Source organism: Haliotis asinina, chromosome 2, assembly GCF_037392515.1.
Source record: "Haliotis asinina isolate JCU_RB_2024 chromosome 2, JCU_Hal_asi_v2, whole genome shotgun sequence".
Taxonomy (NCBI): domain Eukaryota; kingdom Metazoa; phylum Mollusca; class Gastropoda; order Lepetellida; family Haliotidae; genus Haliotis; species Haliotis asinina.
The window spans coordinates 2,761,568-2,787,382 of NC_090281.1; the positions used below are offsets into that span (position 1 = coordinate 2,761,568).

At 42.6% G+C, this 25,815-nt stretch overlaps 3 protein-coding genes and 1 pseudogene across 3 annotated transcripts; 2 read left to right on the forward strand and 2 right to left on the reverse strand.

The window, feature by feature from the left end:
- The first annotated feature begins 1,051 nt into the window (after nucleotides 1–1,051).
- On the forward strand, nucleotides 1,052–12,805 carry LOC137273123 (zinc finger protein 665-like). The gene is made up of 2 exons (XM_067805590.1): nucleotides 1,052–1,132; nucleotides 8,738–12,805. The coding sequence occupies exon 2, from the start codon at nucleotides 8,824–8,826 to the stop codon at nucleotides 11,728–11,730; it is 2,907 nt and encodes a 968-aa protein (XP_067661691.1). The 5' UTR covers nucleotides 1,052–1,132; nucleotides 8,738–8,823; the 3' UTR covers nucleotides 11,731–12,805.
- On the reverse strand, nucleotides 2,569–6,100 carry LOC137274742 (uncharacterized; annotated as a pseudogene).
- A 1,821-nt stretch (nucleotides 12,806–14,626) lies between the features above and the next one.
- LOC137273132 (uncharacterized) lies at nucleotides 14,627–20,073 on the forward strand. Its single transcript, XM_067805601.1, has 3 exons — nucleotides 14,627–14,707; nucleotides 17,084–17,154; nucleotides 19,354–20,073. Exons 1-3 carry the CDS (start codon nucleotides 14,689–14,691, stop codon nucleotides 20,047–20,049), a joined length of 786 nt encoding a protein of 261 aa, XP_067661702.1. The 5' UTR covers nucleotides 14,627–14,688; the 3' UTR covers nucleotides 20,050–20,073.
- A 1,088-nt stretch (nucleotides 20,074–21,161) lies between these two features.
- Nucleotides 21,162–25,815, reverse strand: LOC137273125 (zinc finger protein 234-like). Its single transcript, XM_067805591.1, has 2 exons — nucleotides 25,629–25,815; nucleotides 21,162–24,292 (listed from the first exon to the last, which is right to left on the reverse strand). The coding sequence occupies exon 2, from the start codon at nucleotides 24,116–24,118 to the stop codon at nucleotides 21,425–21,427; it is 2,694 nt and encodes an 897-aa protein (XP_067661692.1). The 5' UTR covers nucleotides 24,119–24,292; nucleotides 25,629–25,815; the 3' UTR covers nucleotides 21,162–21,424.

A 25,815-nucleotide genomic window follows, 5' to 3' on the forward strand; every position in this document is an offset into this window, starting at 1 on the left:
GTCTGACCACACTAATAATACTTTGAAAAACAACTTAAAAAGGATATCTTCTCTAAGTAAACTCCAATTTATTGAACAGAATTTATGTAATGTTCAGAAGACACCGTGTCAAGTATGGGATGGATGTGCTCGATATCAGGCAAATAAATTAGAACGCCTGCAATTTGAAGCAGCAAGAATTTGTAAATATACTCATCATGGACATCTGTATTATGAAACTGGTTGGGAATCTTTAGCAGAACGTAAGAGAAACAAAACCTTTTACAAAATACAGTATAATATGGCACCATCGTAACTTAATGATCTTGTTCCCGGGAAGGTAGCGTCTAAGAGTAACTAAAATCTTCGCAACTGATGATGTCTCAGTTCCTTTCTCATGATTAACGTTTTTGTATAATTCATTTTTCCACCCACAATTAGAATGTGGAATGAATTTCCAGTAGAAGTGAGAAGAAGCGAGTCACAGAATTCTTGTAAATCTAATATTGCTGTAACACAAAACCTGCTCCCCAATACTTTCATTTTGGACCAAGAATCACAAATATCATCCCTACAAAGCTGCGTTACACGTGTAGTCAACTGAATTATGATATGTTCCGTGCTGGTATAATAGATAACCCAAGTTGTCCTCGTGGAAATGTTATCATTAGCTGTTTGACTGTCAATTATATACTCAACAGAGGTCTACCATTATGACAAGTTTACGCAGTGTTACCAATGTAAATATAAACACTGAGTTACTATTACATAGCAATGCAGATCTGATTGTTCATATAAATCCAAACATAGTTAAAATTGTTCAAACACATATTTGTCAATCAAAAAGATTTTCTTAATTTTTGCGATCGTTCAACTCTTTGCCACCTTAACACAAAAAACATTTCTGACATGGGAGTTTTGAATGGCACCGATTTTAGAAAAAATGTTTAGATTAAATCACTTTGTAGTACCAGGGATACTCTATAACACTCTCTATATAGGCTCCCTGGTAGTACTGTGGCGAAGCCGCCGTGCTAATATTTAGTGGTCTCCATCTCCTAAGTCTTCCAACGAATTCCCTCCCCTTGAATGGAGTTTTCTCAAGTTCTGTCGTGGTGTGTGTGGATTTTGAAAACATTGGATATGAAGTAAGGTATGCCTTCAGAAATGCCATTAAGAAGATATGTACTTATCAGCATACATGCTCAGATGTGTTAGCGTATATCCTGATTCGCTACATGTGTCCCGATAGTTCGTGACATGACCCGTGCGTGTTGTAATGGATTCCGTTTGGCCTGGTAACCAAGCTCAACCAACGGACCAGGTCGGGAACCAAGTGACTTCTTTTCAACTTTAATATCGTTGTGTGTTACCATACAGAACGTGTCACACTTTTTAGAAATAAGTCAACACTTATAACGAACTTGTGCAAAGAATGCACCTGTTCCCTTGGAATATGAATTAATAATCATCGCTGGCGAATTTAATATCCTCTTTGAAATCATGGTTGTTTAAAAACACAAATTCCTTTCCATGGGTTTGTATGCTTGCAGGAGATAAGGTATTTGTACGTTCTGGACAAAAACAACCCCAAAACAAACAAACAAAACAAAACAAAAAATAAAAAACAAAAACAACTTCTGTCATCATCAAATTTGGCTAAAGTCATGTTAACTGGACTTCCCATTCTGTCCCAGACAAGAATTGTAATTTACTGCTGGGTTTTTCTTATTTGCTGTTTCCCAGTTGTCTTATCACCCTCATCTTGTGGTCAGTGAATAGGTCTTGTTTCTGTGTGTACTCTGGTCAGGCAAGACATGAACGGGATGCGTCAGTTTAGGTAAAGGGATACTGTACCACTTGTGAATCAACAGGACATGTAAGAGCTCTCCGTTTTGATTTAATTCCAACTCAAGCAGAACACGCACTCATTCGCGCAAACCATGCCTCCACCACCCGAGAGTAATTTCAAGGGGATGATTTTCTTGCCTCATTACACTGCCAAGCAAACCTGCATTGACATGACAGTCTTTTTCTTTTCCTCTTTGAGGCTTAAGTCGCATAAACTATAAGGTAATACAGCACGAAGTGATGTGGGTGTGGCACATGACGAGCTTGTAACTATCATGATACAAATATAGAAAACATACATGAAAATTAATGCACCACACATGGTCCTCAGACCATACCGAACAACAGGCATTACTGCGCCCCTTGAAAGTCATGTGTAACAAAACAGAGAAGTATAACATTCGAAAGTCCAGAACATGGTCATTAAATCAACATGGCCATCTGTGTTCATGGGAGGGCCTTGTTCGTTGGCTGGGAACTACCTCTGGTGGAGTGTCAGAGTCAACAGAAGGCACATTTTCCTCTGATATATGAGTGAAGTCAGGTTGTTGAATACTGTTGGGCTGCAGATATCCTGGCTGTTGTATAGGTGGAGTGAGGATTTCAAGAGGAATCTGTTGGGTACAAGGTAGGTGAAGAGGTTGACCCGGTTGGTCTTCACTGTCTGATGTGTCATCGTATGTGAGTTTGTCCTGAGAAGTCTTAATACAAGATGGCACAATGTAGCATTCTGACAGCTTAACTGTATGAATTGTTGCATAGCTGAGATCCTGTAAACTTGCGAATGTTACACCATATGCCATCCTTGGCAACTACTAGATAACAAGATCTTGCATATGTTTTGTTACGATCATTGTGGAGGTATACCAAGTCACCGATCTCAGTCTGGTCAGTGACAGGACGATGACCCTTAGGAACCTTTGATTTCTCACTGTGACTGTGATTTGATGTACGACTAACATGTTGGTCCATAATCAGCTGTTTGTCAGACGTAGCAACTGACAGAGAGTAAAGTGATCTCTTTGCATCCACACCTCGCGAGATGATAAACCCCGAGAACGAATACATCAGTTTAAGCGAGCTACCGCAATAGCAAGGGTAGTCGCAGTAGTTGGGCCACGTAGGGGACCTTGACGTAAAAGCTCGTCCTTCAACTCTTGTACGGCCTTCTCAGCAAGAGGGTTCTTGTTTCTGTTTTTTGCTCTGCCGATTTCAAGTGACAATCTGTGATGCTGAAGTACCTCATTATTGTCAAAACTCTTGAAACCCGGGGCAGGATCGGTGTGAATAACATCATGAGGACCATCAAGAGGACAGAACAAAGGCGTATCAAAGCATCGCAAAGGGCTGAGCTGCAAGCCGCAGTGTAGGATGTAACACATTCCCGGATGACAAAAATAAACTGGCATTCACGTCACATGACATCTGATGCAAATGTCAAACCAACACTTTCAGGAGGATCACTGGTGCTTTGATCTACCACAGCGTGTGGTGTCTTCCTCAAAGAGGCACACTGATGGCAGGATTTTGTGACATTCTCAATTGACTTGTCTAAATCCAGAGAGAAGAAGTATCTGTGACATACTTGCTTGAACTGGTGAGCTGAGGGATGATCCAACTGAATATGCAAAGCAGTGATAGGTCCATCGAGAACCTGTCTCGGAATGACAATACACTCCCGTGTTTGACGGAGTGGGTGTGTCCATCGGACCACAAGTAAGCCAACATTGGAGATGGTTGCTGCATTCAAGTATCGCTTGACGTCTTTGATATCTGTCAACTTTTTCGAGTGTCTTGTACCTTGGAGAAGATGAGCATGAGTTTGTCTAAGATCTGAGCACTCCTCCTGTAGGGAGTGCCAAGCTTGCCTACTGGTAAAAGTAAGTCGACTAGTGCCATTCAAGATGTCAGAAATGGAGACTTGTCTGACAACTGAGGCCTCGGTGCGCTCAATAAAGGAGCAAATCTGGCAAGATGGATCGATACAATCTGGTGCATCTCTGCTTGCAAAATCTGATGGGGCATTGGCCAATCCAGCAAGGTGTTGAACTGTAGCCTGGTACCAACTGACAGTTGTCAAGAAGGTGGAGACACATGGACTGGCGGAAAACTCTCCTGTACATAATTTCTCAAAAGCCAACACGCAGGGTCTGCTGTCGGTCAAGATGCTTTCAGTTAGTTAGGATGATGAAAGGACTGAAGTGCTTGGTAGTAACGGCAATGGTCAGTGCTTCTATCTCACAGGGTAGCCAGGCAACCTGTTGCCTGCGGAGCTTGGCACTAAAGAAACCGGCTATGTGCAGTGAATGTACATAGTAGCACCGATTCCTGGCTTTCTGACTGCACCATCAGTGACTATCCATAATTGATCCTCACGACATGGGAGAACTATTGACCTGTTTCAGGATAAGCCTTCCTGTGCTGTCTTAAAAGCTGCAAGTAGCTGGTTGGACCATAGTAACCTATCCTTTGATTGGTGTCCGGCAGCTGAATCAAGTGGGGCAAGAAGGTGGAACAACCAGGTATCACACGAGACAGGACCATGTAGGCGCCAATAAACGATCGTAGTCCATGCACTGTTACTGGAGGTGGACATGAAGTCAGAGTAGAAATGCGGTGAGGGCTTGCTCGGATGGAGCCCTGGTGCCAGTGCCAGCCTAAGAAGGTAGCTGATGTGTGCAAAATGACCGTCGTATGTTGTATGTTGTTGTGCTTGAGTACCTCTAGCACGCGGCGCCAATTGAAAAGGTCCTCAGGTGTATCACCTCCACAATAAAGGTTGTCAGCAAGTTTGGCAACAATCCCTTCTTCCAGTAGATCTCCTAACACATGGCACATAAGCTATTCTAAAGCTGTCTCTGATCCTGGCATTCCCATGGCTGATCTAGCATACACCCTAACACTCTGAAATGGAGTTACTAAGTCTCAGTACTTCATGGATTCCTTGGCTAGTGGAATCTGGTAAAAGGCATTTGTTAAGTTTGTGGATATCAGATACCGGTATTTGGCGATTTGTCAGAGAGTTGAGTCCACATTCGGCATGAATGCGGGTTGTGGCTTACTGTATCGGCCAACATCAGAGAATGCAGTCATCAGTCTGTAACCACCACTTGACTTCTTGACCAAGAAGGAGGGATTGACATATTCCACATCCTCTGGTTGAAGGAACACCCCCATATCCTCTAGTTCATTAGACTTCTGTTGAAGAGTTTGTCTCTTGAATACTGTGGCACTCTGCCTTTTCGTTGAGGAGATTGTACTGGACCCATGTTAATGAAGACTTCAAATGGTCCTGATGCTCCATTACACCCCTCAGTGTGTGGGTCAAAAAACCTCGTCAAATTCTGTGAGAAGTAATGCAAACTGTGATCTAGTGGCCGCTGGTAGTATGTTGTCTAGGTCTATACGGAGAAATTCTTTTCCTTAGTTTGAGGGGATGCACTGGGTGTCTGTTCAGATACCTCTGAAAGGTCGGTAACAGGAACTTCTCGAATGAATACTGGACGTATCTGACGAAAATACTCATGCTTCTTGTGTGTTTGTGGCGTATCTGCCAGATTAGCAATTTGTAGTTTGCATGAGACACTCGAAAGGACATCACGTTGGTGACACAGGAGATGCTCCTGAACGGGTATCAAGTCGGGGTTCAATGGCAAACATGTCATCTGATGAGGCATAACTATCTGAAACAGTATCTCGATAAACTCCCCAGGCCATATGGTAGCAGAGTTGTTTGGGGCTCTGAGCACACAGGCTCTTCTAACAGTATGCTTGTCTAATGGTTTTCCTCAGCCATACGTGTATGTCATGCCATCACCAAGTATGATTTGCCTCTTTGCAGGACGTATAGCTATATCACTGGCCTCCATAAATGGTATTCCTGCGAGAATATCCACATCAAGGTTCTCCACTACACGACCATTGAAACTGAATTCCTCGTTGCCATAGAAGTATGCTTGTCTTTCCATCAACCTTAAGGGGTGATGAACCATCCGCCTGATGAGCTGACTGGGAGCTCTTTTTGATAGCAGCACCAAGATATGTCGCCATGGATCAGGTTTCCGGTGGCTCCACTATCTATTTTCAGACGAGCAGTCATGTGACCACAGAAGGTGTCCATGTGTGGAGATTGTCGAACCTGAACTCGATGTGTTGAAAGAGAATCTGCAGGGGGTTCTTCAGCATCCACACTGTCCAGTGTGTAACCGGGATCGATGCAAGCCTCTTCGGAGGCATCAAGGATATTCACTATTTGCCTGGCCTTGAGCATGTACCTGTGATCGTGATCTGGCGGGAATCATGAGTCTCTGATATAAATCTTCAGGTCTCTCATTGGGCTCAAGCTTAATGTCTGTGAAATCGAGGAAATGGCCACCAGTGACCTGAAATCCAAAGTGAAGGCGTATGGCGTGCCATATACAACCTCTAATGGACGTAGAGTGCTTGATAATAGTATTTCTCAGGATGATAGGGCAGAAATTGGCAATTTGACCAAGCATTAGTTCTAAACTGCTTACTTTTTGTTGTGCAGTTCACCTTTGGACTTGTTGGACATCGTCATATCTCTGAGGGGAGTTGTCCGCGTCTTTTTCAGCCATGTAGCCCCGTCGATGAAAATGGAGCGAAGTGTGCATCAAGTGATAAAGTATACAAGAGGTTTTGCCTCCAACTTTCAAACGAAGTCTCTGTCTCTGCCTTGGTAAGACACCACTCTGTCAGTGCCATCTGAGCATTCGCCATAATGAAAGAGTAGTTTCATGCATTATTCAGGCGCGCTACCGCCTGACCTGTCAACCACGTTCAGTGTTTCAGCTAAAGCCATCATATGAACGGAGCCTGTTAATATCTACCGAAAGAGAGAACTCCATTGTATTGCGGTAAACAAAATACTTCATTCCGCAGGAGATAAATATAGCTCATGACATCACTTCCACTATATTTTTGGCAACAAGTATATGCAGACGACTTAGTTCTGATGGAGTGGGAAGGGTCATATGAAACATAAATATTACAGCAGGTATTTCATAGATGGGGGTCAGACAAATTTCCAGATTTGAAAGGGTTAATAATTCTGCTGGATAATGCTTACAGAGATTCGATGCATGCCGTCGGTTTAGAAAAAGTAAACAAACCACTGACGGTAGGCTGTTGATTTACACACAAAATTGCTTCTAAGAGCCACGTCTAGCGCGCAAATATGGAAATACCGATTTGCCGCGATACCATGAATACCGCGATACAACGAGGTCCGAGTATACCACTTGTGAATCAACAGGACACGTAAGAACTCTAAGTTCTGATTTAATTCCAACTCAAGCAGAACACGCGCTCGTCAGCGCAACCAGGTCTCTACCACCCGAGAGTACTCGCAAGGGGGATAACTCTCTTGCCTCATTACACTGCCAAGCAAACCTGTATTGGTGATGACTAAATATATTGAATTGTTTAATGAAAGTGACAAACTTACATGGTTACAAAACAAGCTTTTAGTGTTCACATTACTGTCTGTTTTGCTCACGTTCCTTCCAAGTATTAATTGCTTGAGTGTACGCTGGTGGTTTTGGCATCCTCCCTGTGATTGTGTATGCCAACAGTTTTTGCCAGGTCAGTGGTAAACAATTACAAATGATTCATGTTGTACTCAAGTCTTAAGACCTACAGTGAGCAGCTAGGTAATGCCAGGTAATAGGAAATCAGGTTTTAGATCTGAAATCATCTTACCAGAAAACAATGACAATCAACCACAATCAAATAGGTTGCACAGCATAGAGAAAATTTTCTTCTTACATGCGAGCGAAGTGAGCAAAGGTTTGCAAAATACTTCCCTCGCCTCAGATTGAAAAATATTTTTCATGTCAAAATAAAATATTGCCACCATCAAAGGTACACTCCCATTTCCTCACTTACGTTGTGTTCTCAGCTTTCCTACCCCATGTTAAGTAATTACTCATGTGAAATATGTTTTATTCAACATTTTAAGTGCCACTCCTGGTATTGAGATTGTTCCTAGCCTCCATTACCCCTGCCAGCTTCTGGCTGAATGGAGTGACGGAACAAGAAATAACCAGAAATAAAAAAGAAATACCATATAGATAATTTTATAATGAACCTGTTGGAATTTATTTGTCTTATCTGTCATCTCTATTGTTAGAATTTTCGTAACATTTATGCTACATAAAAACACTTCAGGCATAATGTCCAAATGAAGCAGGATAATTCTAAGTATTCCATATAAAATAATACGCTCCTGTTCCTTCACTCCGTTGAACCAGAAAATGGAAGGGGGAATGGATATGAAGAATGGTCTGATATTCGAGTTGCACTTAAAATGTTGAATAAAAAATATTGGACGTAATTGTTCAACATGGGATTGGAGAGCACAACCTAGTGAAGAAGTGGGTGAATACCTTTGATGGGGGAAAAATGTTTTTCGACCAAAGCGAGGAAAGTATGTTGCCAACCTTTGTTCGCATAAAAGAAGACTGGTCATTTTCTCCACGCTGTGCAAACCCATTTGCGCTATGATATGCCTGTGCAATCAACCAAGTGACAGCGTCTGATCATGTGGTTCCCACTGAAATTATAACAAGAATAAATATTATGATATGGGTAACTTAAGACATTTGCTGCTGCCTCTGGCTAACACTGGTCAGTTTAGAATGTGCTTTTGCATTACATGAAGCTCTGGAAAGCGCTCACTCACTCACTCACTCACTCACTCACTCACTCACTCACTCACTCACTCACTCACTCACTCACTCTCACTCACTCACTCACTCACTCACTCACTCACTCACTCACTCACCAACTCACTCAAACCAAAGTCAGACTATTCTAGTATTCCAACATTGCTTTCAGTTTGACATGTTCTTACACAAATCTATTAGTACTATATTTCTCTTTTCAGATACAATCAATGGAGAAAGAACATCTCCTACAATATGCAAACATGACAGTTTCTTCTAAATGTGAAAGTCCATCAGCCATATAAGTATGGATACAGCCAATGAGGGGAGCAGAATAGTTGCTTTGCGGTGTCACTTTGTTAAAACATATTGTACCGCTGATTCTGTGGATCTCCATGTCAAGTTCTCCCCCCTGACAGCAAGTCTCGGGCTTGACAAACTGCGTGAGAAACTGTTCCTTTGTGAGGATGCAGAACTCAACGTCTATGACACTGATGTGTATGGAAAGTGTGGAAACAGTGTCAAATCGCACAGGACAGAAATCAGATTTAGCATCTTTGCTGAGGAAAGAGCACATGAGTGTTCACAATGTAATGTTTCATACGTAGCTCGTGATTCTGAGTCAGGGTCAGACAGAGGTCAGACAGCAACATTCAAGGACTCCACAGCAAAGGATGAACCTGCAGATCTGGGACGAGCATCAGCGGTCCCTGAGATCAAAGTTGTTCCTAAAGATGCTGTTATGGGAAATATTACCTGTTCAGGTGAGGAATGTGCAGGTGATGAAGTTGATAATAGTCCATGTGGTGACAGTATCATTGATGATGATAGTGGGGAACAAGTCAAAAGTGGGAAGGAGATACAATGTGGTAAATGCCATGAGAAGTTTGATTCCGAAATCCAGTTGTCGAGTCACTCTGTGTTACATGTGCAGAACCTGACATGTGATGTGTGCAGCGAAGTGTTTGATTCAAGGAGTAGTCTCCAGAAGCACATGCGAAGTCATGCAGGACAGAAATGTTTCAAATGTGAGCATTGTGATAAGAGTTTCTTGGACAGGAGTGACCTGGCAGTCCATGTGAGGGAACACTCTGGGGAGAAGGTGTTCCAGTGTAAGGAGTGTGGGAAACTGTTCAGTAGAATCAAAGCACTGAAGCGACACACCCTCAACTATCACAGCAACATTCCTGTACACATCTGTAAAGTATGCCGGATGGGATTCACAGACGAAGAAGACCTTCGTTCACACGTTTTCACTGACCACAAGGGAAATGAGAAGACAAGGTCAGCTGACCAGCAGTACAAATGTTCCTTATGCCCGAAAAGTTTCATCAAGAGTTCCCTTCTCAAGAACCATCTTCGACTACACCGAAATGGCAAACCCTATCGTTGCATGTACTGTGGTATCACCTTCAAGGACGAGTTGAGCTTTGAGCTGCATCAGGAGATACACAAAGGTGAGACAGGCAAACCCTTCACCTGCAAGAACTGTGGACAATGTTTCTCAAGTCTGACACTTCTGAAACGGCACAAAGCTTCCCATGATGATGACATATACAAGTGTGAGATATGTGACAAGATTTTCCAGTCAGGCAAGTCTCTGAAAGATCATCAGAACATCCACAGCGGTATCAAGTCCTATGTTTGTAAGGTGTGTGGTAAAGCTTTGGTCAGTGCAAATAGGTTAAAGAGTCATCTGAAAACTCATATCATTGACAAACCCTATAAATGTGAATACTGTCAAAAGAGTTTCATCAACCCGGGTGATCTGACCAATCACAGAAGAGTCCACACTGGCGAGAAGCCTTACCTATGTGAAATCTGTGGAAAGGGTTTTGCATACAAGACGTCCGTTCCTAAACACATGGTGGTCCACAGTAACCTGAAACCCTATCAGTGTGACATTTGCCACAAGGAGTTTGCCTCAAGCCTCCAAATGCACAACCACAAGAAGATACATCTTGGTCTCAAAAACTTTATCTGTGAAGTGTGTGGTAAACGCTTCACAACTGGCAAGGCACTGAAGGTTCACAAGTTAATGCATGAAGGTTACACAGGACATGACTGTGACATATGTGGAAAGAAATATCGGAATGTGTACTATTTGGAAATTCACAAGAAAACCCATACAGGCAAGAACCTTCTTCAGTGTCACATGTGTGGAGATTCTTTTGCAGACCCAACCTACTTTAAGCTGCATCAGCGTAAATTTTGCAAGACGATCTTGATCTACTGTGAGTTGTGTAACCGAGGCTTCCCTAACAACAAGGACCTGAAGAGTCACATGGGCTACCACAGTGGTGAACGACCCTATGGCTGTGATGTCTGTGGGAAGGCTTTCGCCAAGTCGGCGTTCCTTGCGGACCACATGAAGAGACATAATCCTGAAACACTCATCAAGTGTTCTGTATGTGGTAAAGGCTTCATCAACAAGAAGGAAGTTCGCAGACATGAGGCCAGACACAAGAACATTAACAAGAAACGAGCATCACCTCGTATTGCTGTCAGTATTGACCCAAATCAAGTCACAAATGTTCATGAATTTGAATCAGGAACCATAGAGTCTAAGACATTAGGACTCAGTCTTCCATCCACCAGTATTGCAGATAGCCATGACCAGGTTTTACAAGAATATGCTCAATCTATAGAAAGTATAAGAAAGTCTGTGATTCCAACATCATCAGGGTATGAGATGAGATCAGATGATACAACAGGTGCAGGACCAATTCCAATTGGAATTAGTTCTGGGCTTCCTCATGGACCGCCACAGGGACTTCAACAAAGCCCTCTTTCAGGACCATCATCACATCCTGCTAATGGAACTGAAGGGCCACCTGTAGGTTTGACTCCAGGTCATCCGCCACTGACGTCTCAAGGCCAGCCACTGATGCTACCAGCAGCTGACCCAGTTCATTATGCTCACATGGACTCATGTACAGTGAAGAAGCCATACACTGTGGAGGGCCTCGACTCTCAGCACCAGATAGTCAATGACCCAATTCCACCACACATGGATTCACGGCGCTCCTACTCATCTGTGTTCACAAGGGAGAGTGGTGAGATGGTTCTGATGCAGGAAGGACTGGCAGCCATCATGGATCAGACGGTAGAGCGTCGAGCTGCCCAGACATTTGTTCCTCCCCCATTACAGTACTTCTACCCCTCCCAGCAAAACAGGTACCCTGAGGGTGACAGCATGCACAAGTACTCATAGTATGCCTGCAAACAGATGGTACATGTAAATGCTCATACTAAGCCTACAAATGGATGTATGCCCAAGTGCACATAGAATGCCTGCAAAAAGATTGTGTGTCCCTCTGCTAATTATGTTCTCAAGTTCTGATTTGTGCTCAAGCACTGATGGCAATAGGAGTGTGCATCCATCAATGTTTACCAAGTCTTGTGTCTTCATACATTGGCTGATTACATATTGTGATGGTAATTGTCAGTATTTCACATTAACATTTTATTTTCAAATATTCAGTCATTCATCAGACATGTACAGTAACTATTCCCCTAATCACACACAGTCATTTTCATTGTAACACTAATAAATTATTTTCTCAATTTGGAATTATGATCGTATATTGTGCTGTGTTATCTGCACATTCCCAGAATAAATCAGTAATTGTGAATCAGTGTTGTGTACATTAAGAATTATGTAAAGGAATCTGAGTTTCCAGGTTACATATAATCAATGTTTTTTTGATAGCATGTGTCACATGATCACGTGATGATATTCTGGCAGTTCTGGAGTTATGGCCCTGAGTGGGTGATATGTCCACTTCAGTCATCTTGACCACCTCTTACATGAGACAAGTTGTAGCCTATGCAGTATTAATACTATTAAGGCCAGACCAGTTTTATTTCTTGTTTTATGTCTTCAGAAACCTTTAAGGCAGGAGAGAAAAAAAAAAATCATCAAATGTTGATCAACAATTGTTGGATGGATGTTGGTGCACCCGGGACCACACTGTTAACAACACCATTCTGATTTGGTGTTATTGTTTTGTTATTTGGTTTATGGCACCAGAATATTAGAATTGTTCTAAAGCCTCATAACGACACTTAATGTGACTAGAATCACCCATTTTATTCCTGTCTGACAGAGATGCAAGGAAAATCCAGAGTGATTAAAAATTGTTTGCTCTAGTTCAGTTTTTAGTATGCGACAAAATTGTATGTGACTTTGTATCTGCTTTGCATTATGTGTTATAGTATTTTTGGAGTGGGGAATTTGGAAATTGGTTTTCTTTCGTATAAACGAACGGAATGAATCTAATTATATACTGACCAACAAAAGACACAGTTCTGGGCCCCCTTGCACAAAGTGATCCTAGGGCTACAATGATTGTTATTCCCATTCTTCAGTATTAGGCTTAAGATAGTCGTAGTGCTAAGATCACTTTGTGCAAGTGGGCCCTGGCATGTTGTCAAGTTTTTTAAATAGAAGACATAAACATGACATCTTACTTTTATGAGATTTCATGTTTTCGAAAATTATGTTTCTTTTGCAGTTCAGTGTATATTTTTTCAACGACCCATACTTGAATACTTGCCATTCACAGTCACTCCCAGTGATTGGGAAAGTTCATGATCAACAGGGCCTGTATATATGCTTCAAAGCGAATTATCTCTAACAGGTCCTTTTGGGTTCATCATGGACGAGGCTATAGTCTTGAGGTCCAGCTTAGTGTTCAGTCTTCATTAGATCAGGTGAGTCTGTGTCTGATGTTCCAAGTGGGTCAGATCAACCAGGGTATCTGAACTTGAGAAAACAGGTATCTGAGACAAGAGACTGCAACTTGCTTTGTGAAGTTATGGCTAGTGACTGAGTCGGGATCCAATGCCCTAATCATAGTCCATCATCAGGATCATTCGCATGCCCTGCTCAAAGTGGTCAAGGTCCAAAACATTTGAATCACTTTGACTTGTCCAGCCAGACATACCACTTGAGTAAGCAATATTTGTGTATAATGAAACATGCTTTACCTTGGGGAAGGGACACAAACAATTGTAATTACTGAGAGGCTGTCAGCCTGTGGTTATACCTTGATTTTGTTGTGTTTGTAATGTTTATATCTCTGTTATTGCCAGTTGAGTTGTTGAATGTCGGGAGATAATATATGTTAATAGCTGTTATTCTAAATATATGTTTTCTGACCAATCAATAAAAAAGTGAATTCTGTTTTTGGTGCTTTATTTAGTTGTAGTCTGAACAGACAACACTATTCTGTGTTATGTAATTTCACAATAACGGTCTCAGCACTTGTTTTGTAGATTATGGTTGATTGCAGATAAGTGTTGACCACACTGGTTAGTATGTTTGATAGTGTTACCTGAGGCTCATTATGTCAACCGCTGGAGGTGGTATTATCTGCTGGCCATCAGAGTGAGTAAGTGAGTTTAGTTTTAGGCAGCTTTTAACCATATGACAGCAATGTGAGGGCAATGTACACAGAAATGGGCCTCACATTCTGTACCCATGTGGGAGAAATCGAACCAGGATTCACTGGATCGGGTGGTCAGACTGGCTTAAGATACAGCCACAGAGTTGGAAGATTGCTGAGTGAGGTGTTAACAACTAACACATATAATTTCCTGTTATTTGTAATAATTTTTCGGTTCGAATAGTTTTCGTCCCACATAAACAAAGCATCACGGAAATATATTGTCCTTATCCTCAACTAATTCTCACATGAATATTCTGATTCTCGTGTGAAACAGTTATGCCTTAGTTTTGGGTTAACCTTTCTGTGGTTGTTTGACGTGATATATTTAGGATATCTTGTAGATTTGCATCAGTGATTGTTACAACATCTTTGTATGCTATGACTCTCGGTTTGTTCTTGCTAAAGAAACATGACTTTACATCTCACTTCACAATGGGAATTGCTGAATCAGAGCGCAAATATCTGAAACTTTTTACTCTCGGCATTTCTACTCTGACTTTTTTCACCGCTTCCCAGGTGTTACGGGTAGAGCGTGGAGAACAGCACACATGCGGTTCAGGGTTTGACGCCGATTCGGAACTATGACGTCACTTGTAAACGTCATCTCAGTTTTCACGTTTGACTGTTTATGACGTCACTGATAGTATCATTCTCCCATACACTGGGCGGCAAAGACCCAGAAGCTGGTTGTGCCCACTATACATCACAGCCCATCCGGGATGAAAGAACCGCTTGTCGGTGAGTATCCCTTTACCACTTTATTCCCAAACATATATAAACTGTAGTTGAATGTGTTTGGTACCATTGTTGCCGAACAGTGCTTGCATGTTTGTTATCAGTAAATGCCAACAATTTTCTGTGTTGCTTCATCTAAAGAAAAAATTATCCTGGAGATTTGGGGGAGAAGTAACGAGGATGTGCTATGTAGATCTACAGAGTATAAATGAAAAATGTAAGACTGTGAAAATGGGAGATAAACGTACTCTGTTTTCGGTTTAGAGAACGTATACTGGCACTCTCTATCATCTCGCCACACGAAAACATCGGGAAAACAAGAAGACGCCCCGTATCGGCTGTTTTTATTCATCGCTCTTGAAAAAGTCATTTATTTCATTGGAAATCCATGTCTAATCTTGGAAATATTTACGTAATCGTCATTTCAGTACTTTCTGGAATATTTTGAAAGTAGTATGACCCCGAATGTACTGCCTAGCATTACATCTAGCATCTAGCATTACATCCCATTAATCAACACTTCGTCAAGACTAATCCTGTTACAGATGGAAGATCATTTGCATATTTTCCATTCTAAAAATATATTATGCAACTTCACTCTGCACACGGCAGCTAATCGCATGGAATGTTTTATGACGGCGAAAAAAACCCCAATATTTCGTGACGTTATTTTTACCTTGTATCCAAACGAAAAGAAATTTCGGCAGATGTTTTTGTTGAAAACATATTACTAATCTGAATAAAATCCCTATAGATAATTTTTAATAATAAAACTATTTAGATTGGTTACTTGTCTCAGTAAACGTTTCACACTTTCACATTTGCTAGTACCGCGTGCCGGAGTGAGAAAATAGTAATACCACGATATCGATAATAGAGAGTTGCTTCATTTTCCGGGTGAAACGAGACAATCGGGATTGTTGCGATCATATTGAATGAGACTGATTGATGCGCCACATCGTTTGTGACAGAAATGAAAACTTAACGTCAGTCCACTGAAATGTTTACAAAATGTCAAATGTCAGTAGCCGTTCATAATCCTGATGGCGACATTCATTACTGGACGCCTCTGTATTTGGCAGTTAGATTCTGTATTTATGCTACTCAGAGTATATTCAAACCTAATACTATTTTCAGTCTCAGTGTATATGTTATTTTGATTTATGGCTAGATTATCTAACATTGCCAGAGGGATGGTGTAAATCGAACTAGGATCCATGCATGCACTCTACTTATACCGGTTCCATTGTTTAATCTACTTCCATGCAGGACAACTTTTATGGATAGCAACTTCTTGAGTTTATTTTCACGACGTTTCGGGACTTATCCCAGCCCCCTCATCAGGTTGAGCTGAACTGAACAGTAAGGCTAACAGTGAACTCTACTTCCGGTTGATGTATGTAGGAGTCTTCGCTGGCAAGACGAAATGAAAACCCGCAAGGTTCAGAGAAACCCCTAAGCTGACCTAATCCTATACCCGTCTGACCATGCGCAGAAAATACGTTTAGTGGACCTGGCAGTCTAAGTAAACTTAGTCCCAGTGTATTTCGTTACACTCCACCACTGAATTTAACAAAACCTAGTAGAAGGTCGCGTCAGGTAACCTTTGAGCGACCAATGACCATCCAATCAAACGCAATACGGTTAAATAGATTTAACCAGACAACAGCTACTATTTGGGGATCGGAGGTACTTTCAAAATATTCACGTCACTGACACAGATCTCTCCACAAACAAAAATCCGCATATAACACAATTATTTGACCAGCAGTATATACGCTTTGGGATTTCTGTTGACATGGTTACCATTAGCTAATATTTCCGCAAGATGACATCCTTGAATATTGCCCAAAACACCATTTTCAGCGACTGTTTACTCACCGTTGTCATGGTTGTACGTAAGCCGTGTGCATCACCTGGAAGCGAGCGTAAGCTAAATAGCATTCGGTATCGTTCGGGTATGAACCTTTTCGAGATAAAAAGTTCAAAAGGTATGTGCGAATGTCCACTTTCGCGATTTGGTAAGGCATGTTCTGATTGGTCAATCTTAAAGGTTACCTGACACGACCTTCCATAAGGTTTTGTTAGACTCAGTGGTGGAGTGTAACGAAAAGTACTGAGACTAAGTTTACTTAAACTGGTGGACCTGGTATATGTCCCCAAGGTTCATGTAGCTGGTGGGGATATGTCTGTTTTTAAACATGCTCTCCCCTGAATACCTTATGAAGATGTGTTAAAACATCCTAATGTACAGGAACTAGGGGATAGTGTCGTGGTTAAAGTGATCGCTTATCATGCCCAAGGTCCTGTTTCGACTCCCTGATGAGTACAAGTATGCTGTTTTAAGAATGACATAAACTGTTGTATTTGTGTTGACAGCGTGGAAAGACATGAGGGGATACTGTGCGCTGCAGGCGATTTCAGACGACAAGCTCAAACCTCCATATCCGGTCAGTACTGCATCAGCTGGGATCACGTGCTTCGTTCAATGGGACCCGTTTGAGTTAAAATGTTAGAATGTTGTTTAGTGTTGCAGTAAGCAATATTCATGTTACGTCACGGTGACCGCTCAACAGATAGGGGAACACTTCATTTATATCGGTGATGTTGTTTCAGCTACTTCTGCTTGTTGTATATATGGAGGATACTAAACGTCCTTCCATGCAATACCACTTTTATTATACGAGTGAATGATCTGGTATCAAACGAGCGGCATGTAAATAATAGTGTAGGCATGTGCCTCAAGTGCCTAATGGCAGGTACGCTACTGGCCGTAGTGCTTTGTGAAAGGTTTTTCCAGATGGAAAAGTTTCAGGTGTGGATCTAGGATTTAAGAGGTGTTTGTGTGCGTGCGTGCGTGCGTGCGTGCGTGATCATGGAGTCCCCTTCTGGATGCGCGCCTTATTTATAGACCGCCTGCAGGAAACGCGCGGTTCTGTCCATGTAAGCTGTTATACCACGTAAAGACATTTTAATTTACATTACGACTATCAAGATTGTGGTTTGTGAGGTCACTGTGGTGAGCATGAATCACCAAGTTACCCTTTTATAGTATTCCCAGAAATTATTGAGAATCATGTTGCGTCATGTAACTCATTACGTTTTAATTAAACTTCTGGCGTTTTACTTACATAAACATGTTAAAACATCATCCTTTTACAGTCTCAGTCTTGTTTTAGTACTTTGTTAGACCTCCTCGCTCAGCAATGCATGCCTGAATACGCCTAGGCACACTACCCATCAAAGTTTGTAGGTAATCGTGTGACAGGGTATCCCAATATTGGACCACCTCGGCCTTCATATCTTCAATATTTCTCAGTCCCTTTTGGTTTACTCTGTCCTTCATGACTCCCCACACATTCTCAATTGGGTTTAGGTCTGGGCTGTAACTGGGCCAGTCTAAAACTTGAACATTTTCGCCCGACAACCACTGTTTTGTGTAGCGCGCAGTGTGTTTTGGGTCATTATCATGCTGGAAAATCCAATCATCTTCATACAATATTTGTGCTGTCGGAAGAAGGTGACCATTTAGAATGTCAACGTATCTTTCTTTTGTCAAGTTTCCCGTGAAAACACACAATGTCGTCACTCCGCGAGCCGATATGCCACCCCACATGTGAAACTTCGGGCTATGTTTTGGTCGCTGGTAGATAGGTTTGACAGTATCTTTGGTCCAAATTTTCACACAATTAGGGAAAAGCCAAACAGAACTTTCATCCGAAAAGAAAACATTATCCCAATCTTGATTTTCATGAGCCCGACACCAGTTTAAACGATTTTCCTTTTGTGCATCTTTCATCAACGGCGAGGGAATTCCACGTTTTTTCACCCAGTTAAGTCTCTGTAATTCCTGCCTAACTGTTTCATTGCATACCTGAGGACTTCCTCTGCTAATCATTTCATTTCTGATGTTCTCAACACTTTTCAATTTGCCCCTACTCACAATGTGCCCAAGTCTTCGGCGATCCACAACACTGAATTTCCTAGGCCGACCTGCCCCTGCTTTGTGCTCTATCCCGGTTCCTGTTTGAATATTCTTCAAAGTTCTGTATACTGTAGACAGAGGAATACCATGTCTACAAGCTAACACTTTAGTATCAGCCTCACCCCTTTCAAAATCATCTAGAATGAGCTTTCTTTTCTCTCTTGCTGTAAATTCTACCATGTCAACACAGGAAGCCGTCTGCTCAGACAAGGGAGATAACTCTTGACGTAATGAGCTGCCTTCTAAGCCTTCAAGAGTTGTCTCCCTTATTTAGTATGTTTAGTGCATAGTGAAAGCCCTTTTTCCATTCTTAGCATCGTTAGAAAAAAAACAAAGATTTTCTCAATAATTTCTGGGAACACTGTACAAATGGGTAAAGCATTTTTAAGTGTTCTATGAACTTAATGGCTTCTCTAAAAGGATCATCACGTTCGTTTGATTCGGCGCATGGGGCGACTGGTGCATATCTGAGTGTTGCCTTAAATGAGGATGAAGTCGATATAGGCTAAGTTAGAAGTTGAACTAGCGGTTTCTTTTTCTTGTCTTTTGAGTGATACAAGATTAAGATGATATCTGTTCATTGTGTTGTTTTGTATTCGTGAAACATAAGAACATTTGTTTTCGACTACACATGGAAGTTTTAATACTCTGTGTTTTATTCAAGCCACGCCCTTCACGTCCTGTGGTGCAGATGGACCCACCAGCACCTTCAGTGAGGGCCAAGATCCGCCCTTCTGCTCTCCGCAGAGAGTCAGCGTTTATCTCCCCTTGGGTGTCTGATGACCGGCGCGCTGTCACATACATGTTGCACCCGTCTCTGGAGGAAACTCGTCTGCTCCGCACACTGTTCCACAGAAAGGCCACTAACGCCACGATCCACAAAGCACTGGGTGACCTGAGAAGACTGAAAGGCCAGTTACATGACATGTGCGGCATGGCATCAGCAGACGATATCCGCTGTCTGCTAACATCAACTGATGGGACGTCCTCCACTTCATCCAGTTCTTCTTCGCTCTCTGACACGCCCCTTCATCGCTGCCTGGCGAAAACAAGTGTCAGGGTTGGGTATGGGTACCCCACACCTTGTGCCAGGGACAAGGGGGCTACGGGAGACGCTGGTTTCAGATACGTGTACCCTGGCGACACTGACAGTGGCTTGGAGACGAGCTCCATCAGCTGCAGCAGTAGCAGCAGCGGCAGCTTCTGCCTTCACCTCAGATCATCGCCTACCGCAACGATTCAGTATCGTCGCTTGTATCCACGCCGGCGGTCCAGCGTCAGGAAATTCATCAGCAGGATTGGCCAGTTCTTCCGCACACGCCGTTTTTCCGTCAGCCGTGATGTTAACGTCACATGCTAGATGTACAACTACGCTGAACTGCCTCGTAACATCTTTGGCCAAAAAATGACTTTTCGGAAATGGATCATAGTAAAAATTAGGTAATTATTGAGCATTCCACGTTTCTATTGAGATTGGCCCACATTCATGTTTATGTATTTCTATTTACATTATCCAACACGTGTTTACAACGTTTTATAAGGGAAATGTATTTAAGATATATTTTTTGCTATCAGAGGTTATACATAACATTATTATACATGTTTACATGACTATGTTGTAAAATGCGCTATGATATTATCACATGGCTGATAACTGTTGTACAACATAGTCATATATTACTATATTATATAACCATGATCGTTGTGCTTTCAAGTATAGGAGAATTTGTGTTCTCTAATAAATTAACTTTCGCAATAGACAGTTTTTGTTGTACTTTGGGACAGGTGTTGTGCGACAGATACTACTCAAGCAGTGGTAACGATTCACGACTGCGCTCTGTAAATAACTGAATTTCATCCGCACAATCCAGTGATTGGCATCATGAGTACTGATCTAGATACGATGACACTCCCCAAATGTTGCTCAGCGCCGTCCGGGTAACTTGCATGTCATCATAAAATCTGCGCAAATGAGCCACGAACCAATTTCGTCTCATCATACGACAAACACTGGTTGTTGGTGACCTATTCTCACCTCGATTTCCCATGTGACTAACAAGATTGATATCTTCCGTGATTTCAGCTTTCTGTATAACCTACCTAACCGGAACCCATAAAGTCGTAGGTGGCTACCTGGCTCGCCTACATCGTTGACTGGATTGTATCATGGTTCTTTGGAACAATGTTCAGGATATCAATCACTTGATCGTCTTTTCAAGATGTCATTACTTGAAGATCGCCGGAATAAAGCTTGCACGTATGCTAAGTGAGTCATAAAGCACTCAAGCATGTGACAAAATGATATTAAAACGACAAAGTGAAAGCTAAACGTTACTGAATTATTTCAAATTTCTGTAAAGAATCTAAATTCATTCACAAAAAAGATGGAACTCGTCAGTCAGATGGTTACTCGTAGCTATGAAAAACAACTCTTCAGCTGCACCCGTCTTCTGTAACTACACAGTAAACATATTGCAAACAACCTTCCTGTCTGTTTATTATCAGCGAAGTTTCAGTTGAAATGTTAGTTTCCAAAGCAACAAAGAACATAGCTTCCAGTCAAAAATATGCATGTGCTTTCGACAAAACCTAACGTTTTGACAGCCCCGGTCTGTTCAGATACATGATGGTACATATAGCACTAGCAATATGGCGTTTCCTTTGTTTCCCCATCTCCGTCAGACAATTTCCAACCAAAGTCTATTCTAGTCGCCCCCACCGTAAATTGTTGGTTGTCACGGTAGTGCTCCCTCCCACACGGAACTGCTGACGTCTCTGCACGGCGCACCAGGAGGCGATCCCTGCCAATTCAGTGGTGGTTGTGGTTGCTGAGGAATGGATGTGGGCACCGGAAGAGGGGCATTCGTCGGATCTATGAACCGAGACCCTGGAGGCATGTAATCACGATTCAAAACGGGCAATACTTGCCCAGCCATTGATCTGTGAGCAGGTTGGTAAGGGTCCTGCCCATAAAGCTGTTGCCCTTTGGAGTGTTTGTAACCAAGCGTACTGACGTTGTACTCCGGCCCTGGACCTGAAGCGTAATCAAAGTCTCCATAGGTTGGCACCGAGGCAGGATACCCATGTGTCAGCTGTACTTGCTCTGCCTGAGGTCCTGCGACAGTCACAACTCCCACGTTCCTGGAACTGATTTCAGGAGTATCTGCAGAAGATCCTTGTGGAGGGGGGCGCCCTTCGCACTTGTGCTTCTGTCTTGTCACAAAGGCTCTGAAGCCTCTGCCACACACCTTACAGTTGAAGGGGGTCTCACGAGTATGTACAAAAGTATGTAGCTTTAGTTTCTTTTTGTTAACGAAACTTTTCCCACAGAGATCACACAGAAATGGCTTCTTGCCCGTGTGGGACATTTGATGCTCGCGGAGGATATAGGGTTGTTTGAAGCTCTTTCCACATATCTCACAGACATGGGGCCTCTCGTTTGTATGAGACAGCATGTGGACCTTCAGCGATCCTGACAGGACGTAGCTCTGACCACACACATCACAGCGGAATGGTTTCTCACCTGTGTGGAGAAGTCTGTGTGTCTTACAACCATAGTAGCTGACAAACTTCTGAAGGCAGATGTCACAACGATGTCTCTTCTTCTTCCCGACCTCGGAGGACTTTGTGGGATCATCATCTGTGGAAGGGTCAGCTGTGTCACAAGAACCTGCAGAGCCTTTCTTCAGGTCATTCTTGTGTGTCTTGATGTGTTCTCTTAAAACCTTGACTCCTGGCCAGGCCTCATGACAGATATGGCAGTTCAGGAGCTGATCTGTCTGATGGATGCGCATATGTGACTGTAGACTGGACACAAAGTGGAACGTCTTGTGACAGATGTTACATTTCACAGGCAGCCTCTCCTTTTGTTTTCTGTTCACTGGATCTTTAGAGCATCCATGTCTCTTCTTGGACTTGTACTCTTCCTCTGTCATCGTCAGCTGACCACCCCTGTGTTTCTGGATATGCACCATCACATCATCACAGTCTGTCAGCTGCATCCCACACTCGGCGCAGTCCAGACATTCTTCTTCTGCATGACCGTCAACATGAGCCTTCAGAGTCACCATATCTGTAACCTGCTTTGGACACACGACACATTTATAAATGACATCATTCTCATGAACTCGCATATGTGTCCTCAAACTAGACCTGAGATCAAAAGACTCTCCACATATGTTACACACGATGACCTTCTCAACAGCATGATCCCGATGGTGTGCCTGTAGGTGTTTCAACTTGAAGAACTCCTGACCACAGATGTTACACGGATGACCCTTCTTACCCAGATGAACCATGCTGACATGACCTTTCAGAAGGCTTCTCGTGGGAAAGCTCTGGCCACAGACTTCACACCTCCTGGGTTCATCTCCTTCGTGCTGTTTCACATGACGATCATGGTCCATCTTACAGGAGAACTTCACCTTGCAGATGCTGCACTGGATGCCAGCCTGTTGGGCATGAGTCACCATATGGACTGCAAGATGTGTCGCCTCAAAGTATATCTTTGAACATTTATCACATTCATACTGGGCTTCATATGTGTGCTTCTTCATATGCTCCTTGAACTCTGCAGATCGGACACATATTTTTTCACATCGAAAGCACTGGTTTGTCAGGAGACCCTCATGGGATTCCTTATGCTGGTCATAGGCTGCCTTGGTAACAAATGGTCTATCACATATTCCACATTCAAATATCTCGGCCAAGGCATGTTTCTCTAAGTGGACAGACAGGGATGTTATATGCTTAAACGTCTTTTTACAAACTTCACAGGATAGTTTCACATTTGTATCTGACCTATTCTTTTGGGACTCAGAACGTGGGGATATTGATTTCATTGTCCTCCTTGGTAGTTTACCACCATGATGCTTAGCCCGGTGCAGAATTAAACCACTTTCAAAGTTGAAACCTTTTCCACAGTCAGTACATACAAAGTTAGTTTTCTGTCTAGGGTGAGCTTCTGTAAGGTGGTCCTTGAAGTTCTTCTCTTCGATGTTCACACCACACTGGTTACACCGCACCTTATGGCATCTGCGCCTCAGGACTCTGTCTGATACAGACCTGTCTTGCGGCCTGTCCTCATTAGGTTTCCACAATTGAACACCAAGATTGTCAATCATGGTGTCTTCATCACCCGACATGTCTGCGTCCTCGTGGTCCGCAGCTCTTCCGAGAGCTCGGTCTTCAGGAATACCCGTGGCTCTTCCTCCGGACATGTCAGATTTTTTAACACGCTCTGGTTGTATTCTGTTGTGTTCGTTTTCTTGATGCTCAACATCCGTCGATATTCGGGAATGGTGTGTAGCACAGTCCTTGTCATTGCCTGAGTCGGGGGAAGACTGCTCTTGGTTCAGTACCACTGCCCAAGGGGAACATGGCACTGATTGTGAAACAACTGGACTACCCTGCTCTGCACACGTCTCCATAGCTCTACGTTAATGCTTGGTTAGTCTGCAGGAGTAATTGTTTATATGTATGACAACTCCATCTTAATCATCTCCATTGAGTAAGATATTCTCTGTCCTGTTTTCGTATGGAATACAATGCAGTGACATCTGACATTTCAAGGAACTTGTGACACTTTTTGGAGGAATTAATGCCTGAAAAAGAACGAACCCGTCAACAGAACCATGAGAACGAGAAACATTTGTTGCTTTTACGTTTGCTTAAAACACTCATCGGCCACACTCTACTACATGGCGGCGGTCTGAAAATAATTGAGTCGGAACCAGACAAACCATTGATCAACAGCATGAGCATCGATGGACGCAAATGGGATAAGATGACATTGCCAACCACGCCAGAAAGTCAAATGAGGCAAGTGTACCAGACAAATACCCCGTTTATATCTCCCTTCTCCAAGTTCTACTCTATCACATGAAAAAACGACAGTGAATTTAAAACACGCATTAAGAAAAGGGGGCATAACAAAATATCATTGTATCTCGAGGAGTATTTCCTGATGATACCGACAACATATTTCCGAGATGTTTTAATCACGAGGCACCAAACTCTTCGAACATAAAGATTATCACAGATGGTAGGAAGTTATGTTTGTTGCTCTTGGCAATATTCAAGCCATATGGCGGTAATCTGCTAATAATCACGTCTGGACCAGACAGTCCCGTGATCAGCCGCATGAGCATCGATCTACGCATTTGGGGTACGACGGTATGAGCCAGCCAGATCAGAGAGCCTCACAACTCGATAAATTCTAACCCAAACCAAACCATTATGTGGGGAATAGTGATCGACGTGTGGAGCAAAGGCTTAAAACACTAGTCCATCAGATGTACTGACAGATGGTCTCATGCTTGTGATAAGCCATTACTGATGCAGGTTATTGTACATAGCGACATGCTAGACAGGCTAAGCGACATGCGTGCAGGGTAACCGACAAGGGGGAAAATATCTTTAAAATTGCTAGTGGCACACATAAAATCACCTGCCCTGATATTTTGTCCACTGTACCGGCCGATTTTCTTGTTGATTTAAAAAACCTTAACAAGGTAATTAACATTGGAAGATCAACTTGTACGGCGTATACAGCTACAGATTCGGCTTCTTCCAAATGGTTGACGATGACACAGTGATGATACTGCGTATAACCCGTGCAAGATAAGACCAGGGATAATCTACAACTTGACAAGACTGAATCAGACAGGCCTAACAGCCCGCCATGTTGTCCGTGTGTACGGGTCTACAGCAAGCAACTATTAATATATCATGCCTGAGGTTCTCTCATTACAATGACAACTGCAAATAATTAACAGTTTAGCTGGCCTTATCAGACAGCAATAAACTGGGTGAGCACTGAAATTCTCACAAGCGTTGCTCAGCTGAGAAGTTGTCAAACGCTTTGCAGTGTGTGTAAACACGGCTCTCCACAGACACGGGCCAACACCGCTTCCATTTTCATGCATGCTGCATGCTTACCTTTAGTCTATACGATCAGCGTATTATCATAGACGTTATGTATCATAACAATAACCAGGAAGTGATTTAAAGATGACATATTCCAGTCCTCGTGCGACCTGTCGAGTCGTTTTCAGTTCTTTGGGGGCGCTATGTCGGCAACATGTGAAAGTGACTCAAGGTGTATTTTCTCCACAACACGAGTTAT

Bases quoted from the DNA above. Each gene is read 5' to 3' on its own strand.
- LOC137273123 (XM_067805590.1), top strand. From the start codon at position 8,824: ATGGATACAGCCAATGAGGGGAGCAGAATAGTTGCTTTGCGGTGTCAC.
- LOC137273132 (XM_067805601.1), top strand. The intron at 17,155-19,353 runs GTCAGTACTGCA...GTTTTATTCAAG, and splicing joins AGCTCAAACCTCCATATCCG to CCACGCCCTTCACGTCCTGT.
- LOC137273125 (XM_067805591.1), bottom strand. From the start codon at position 24,118: ATGGAGACGTGTGCAGAGCAGGGTAGTCCAGTTGTTTCACAATCAGTG.